This window comes from Pseudorca crassidens, chromosome 16 (genome assembly GCF_039906515.1).
Source record: "Pseudorca crassidens isolate mPseCra1 chromosome 16, mPseCra1.hap1, whole genome shotgun sequence".
NCBI classification, from domain to species: domain Eukaryota; kingdom Metazoa; phylum Chordata; class Mammalia; order Artiodactyla; family Delphinidae; genus Pseudorca; species Pseudorca crassidens.
The window spans coordinates 8,952,616-8,955,052 of NC_090311.1; the positions used below are offsets into that span (position 1 = coordinate 8,952,616).

The following is a 2,437-nucleotide window of genomic DNA, read 5'->3' on the forward strand; positions in this document are numbered from 1 at the left end:
TTCCTGCTTTCTCTTAATATAAACCAAAACCAAAAGTAAGAGGGGAAGCGCCTCAAATCCATCAGGGGTGAATTGCACGAAAATGCATTGCAAATACTTACAAAAGCGCTACCTATTGGGGGAGGGGAGGCCGGAGCCGCGCGCCGAAGCCCCGGTTCCCGAAGGCCGCTGGACGTCTCTGCGCCCTCGGCCCGGCCCAGTCTCCTCTGGGGTCTGGGAAAGGGGCCGGGTGCTCCCTCCTCCTCCCCTCTCGGGCCTCAGACGGGCCGGAGCAGCGGCACGGACGAGACCACCGGGTGAGAGTAATACACGGGGTGCGGGAAGGTGAGCAGCGGCTGGCTGACTGGCACCGGGGCCCCCGCGGCCGCGGCCGCCGCGCCCTCGGCCGCCGAGTTCTCGTGATAGAGGATGGGCACCCGTACGATGCGCTGCGCCGCGGCGTGGCTCAGGTTGGCCGCCTCCAGCTCGGCTGCCAGCTGCCGCTTCCACTTGTTGCGGCGGTTCTGGAACCAGATCTTGACCTGCGTCTCGGTGAGGTGCAGCGACGCGGCCAGGCCGGCGCGCTCCGAGCTGCTCAGGTAGCGCTTCATGTCGAAGGTGGACTCGAGCTGGAAGACCTGGCTGCGCGAGAAGACCGTGCGCGTCTTCTTCTTGCGGCACGCGGGCTTCTTCTCCGGGCTCTCCGCGCCCTTCTTCCAGTCCTCGGCGCCCGGCGTCGCCGCCGCCGCTCCCACGCTCGCCCCGGCCGCGCCCGGCGCCGCCTCGCCCTCCTTCTTGCCTTCCTCCGAGTCGCTCTCCTCCAGAATGATCTCGTCCGGGCTCTTGGAGTCCAGCTCCTTGTGGTCCGGGTCGGCTTTAAGCAGCGGCTCCGGGGAGTCGCGGTCGGTGCCCGAGGCGGGGGAGGAGTCTCGTAGCAGGGCCTTCTCCGAGGCTGGAGAGAGACAGACAGACGGACGCACACACACGCACACGGACACAGCCTTCAGCGAGGCCCGGCGCCTGGGAGCGGCAGGCTCAACCCGCGCCGGCCTCTGGGCCCCAGGCCTCGAGGCCTCACCATTCCCGCGGGCCTCCTCCTTCCCGGCTGGGCCAGAAGAGGGGTGCCACATCCTGGCATCCAACCTTCTCCCGAGGAGAGGCTAGGGAGACCCGGAGTGGGCAGCACGGCCGGTTCCTTTCTTTCCCTCAGTTCCCTCGCCGGGGGCCCGCGGAGATTCACTCCCTCCATCCAGGCCAGGTCCCCAGTCCCAGCCACCTGAAGCCTCCCCATTCATGCCCGAGGCCACTTTCCCGGGAAGCGCCGCGCCCCGGACTCCAACTCCATTTCTTTTCTCACCAAGTGGGATTGGATTCCCTAGCAGCGCAACAGAGCGCGCGGGCAGGAGTTGCAAGCCAGGGGACGGAGGAAGCCGGCCAAACAGCGCGTTTGAGGGTGCGGGGGTCCCAGGGCTGCGGTGGAAGGCAGCGCGGACCGGACTGGGACAGGCGCGCAGGGAGGACAACGAAAGTTCAAAGAGAGGTCGGTACCTTCAGGTCGTGGGAGGTGGCCGCCGGCGGGGGTCAGGGTGTAGGGGTACCACCAGGCCGGGGAGCGCTCCAGGTAGTGCGCGGGCAGGGCAAACCTCTGCGCCGGGATCTCAAAGCGGGGGAAAGCCAGGTCGCCCACCTGCGAGAGCGCGAAGCCCGCGGCGCCCTCCAGGGCCCCCTTGGCCGCAGCGGCGGCGGCGGCGGCGGCGGCGGCGGCGGCCGAGGCCGGAGCGAAGAGCGTCCGTGGGGGCGGCTGCGGCTTAGGGGGCGGCCGGTGGTGGTCTCCGTTGAGCAGGTTCTTGATGGAGAATGGGGACTCCTTGGGCGCGGGAGGCGGGGGCGGCGGCGGCGGGGGCTGCGCGCTAGCGGTGCCGGGGGCGTCCGGCCCGGGCTCCGGCATTGTCCCCTCTCCTCCGGGTCCCCGGGAGGGAGGGAACGGGACAGGCAGGCGGCCGGGCGAGCAGACGGGCGCCGGAAATCAGACCATAAACGGAACTCAACTACGGGGCGCAAAGTCGGGGGCCGCCCCGGGCGCAAATCCAACGGCGGGAGGGCGGGGTGAGGACCCGGCCGGGGTTGGCTCGCATGGGGGAGGGGTGCTGAGGGGCGGGGAGCGGCCCCGTAGCGGCACCGAGGGAGCGAGGCGGCAAGGCGGCGGCTGCAGCTCCCGGGGAGGAGGCGGCTAGAACAGTCCCCGGCTTGGGGCTGCGTCAATCCGGCGCCGGATGCTAATGATGAAATCAAAATGTCATCCAAGTTAAATGCGGGGAGTATACGGCGATTGGGCGCGTACAATGGCAAATGGGATTAGGCAGGCGAAGGCGCAGCCGAGCCCGGGTCCCGCAGCCGCCTCCGCCACTGCCCCCTCCTCGCCTTCCCTCGGATTTTGGCGCTTTGGCTTCGGGCTATA

At 69.1% G+C, this 2,437-nt stretch overlaps 1 protein-coding gene across 1 annotated transcript; it reads right to left on the reverse strand.

Annotated features, from left to right (window-relative positions):
* Window positions 1-240: 240 nt before the first annotated feature.
* On the reverse strand, window positions 241-1,927 carry HMX3 (H6 family homeobox 3). Its single transcript, XM_067708853.1, has 2 exons — window positions 1,528-1,927; window positions 241-931 (listed from the first exon to the last, which is right to left on the reverse strand). The coding sequence occupies exons 1-2, from the start codon at window positions 1,925-1,927 to the stop codon at window positions 258-260; spliced, it is 1,074 nt and encodes a 357-aa protein (XP_067564954.1). The 3' UTR covers window positions 241-257.
* Window positions 1,928-2,437: the final 510 nt, after the last annotated feature.

Bases quoted from the DNA above. Each gene is read 5' to 3' on its own strand.
- HMX3 (XM_067708853.1), bottom strand. From the start codon at position 1,927: ATGCCGGAGCCCGGGCCGGACGCCCCCGGCACCGCTAGCGCGCAGCCC. The intron at 932-1,527 runs GTACCGACCTCT...GTCTCTCTCCAG, and splicing joins CCACCTCCCACGACCTGAAG to CCTCGGAGAAGGCCCTGCTA.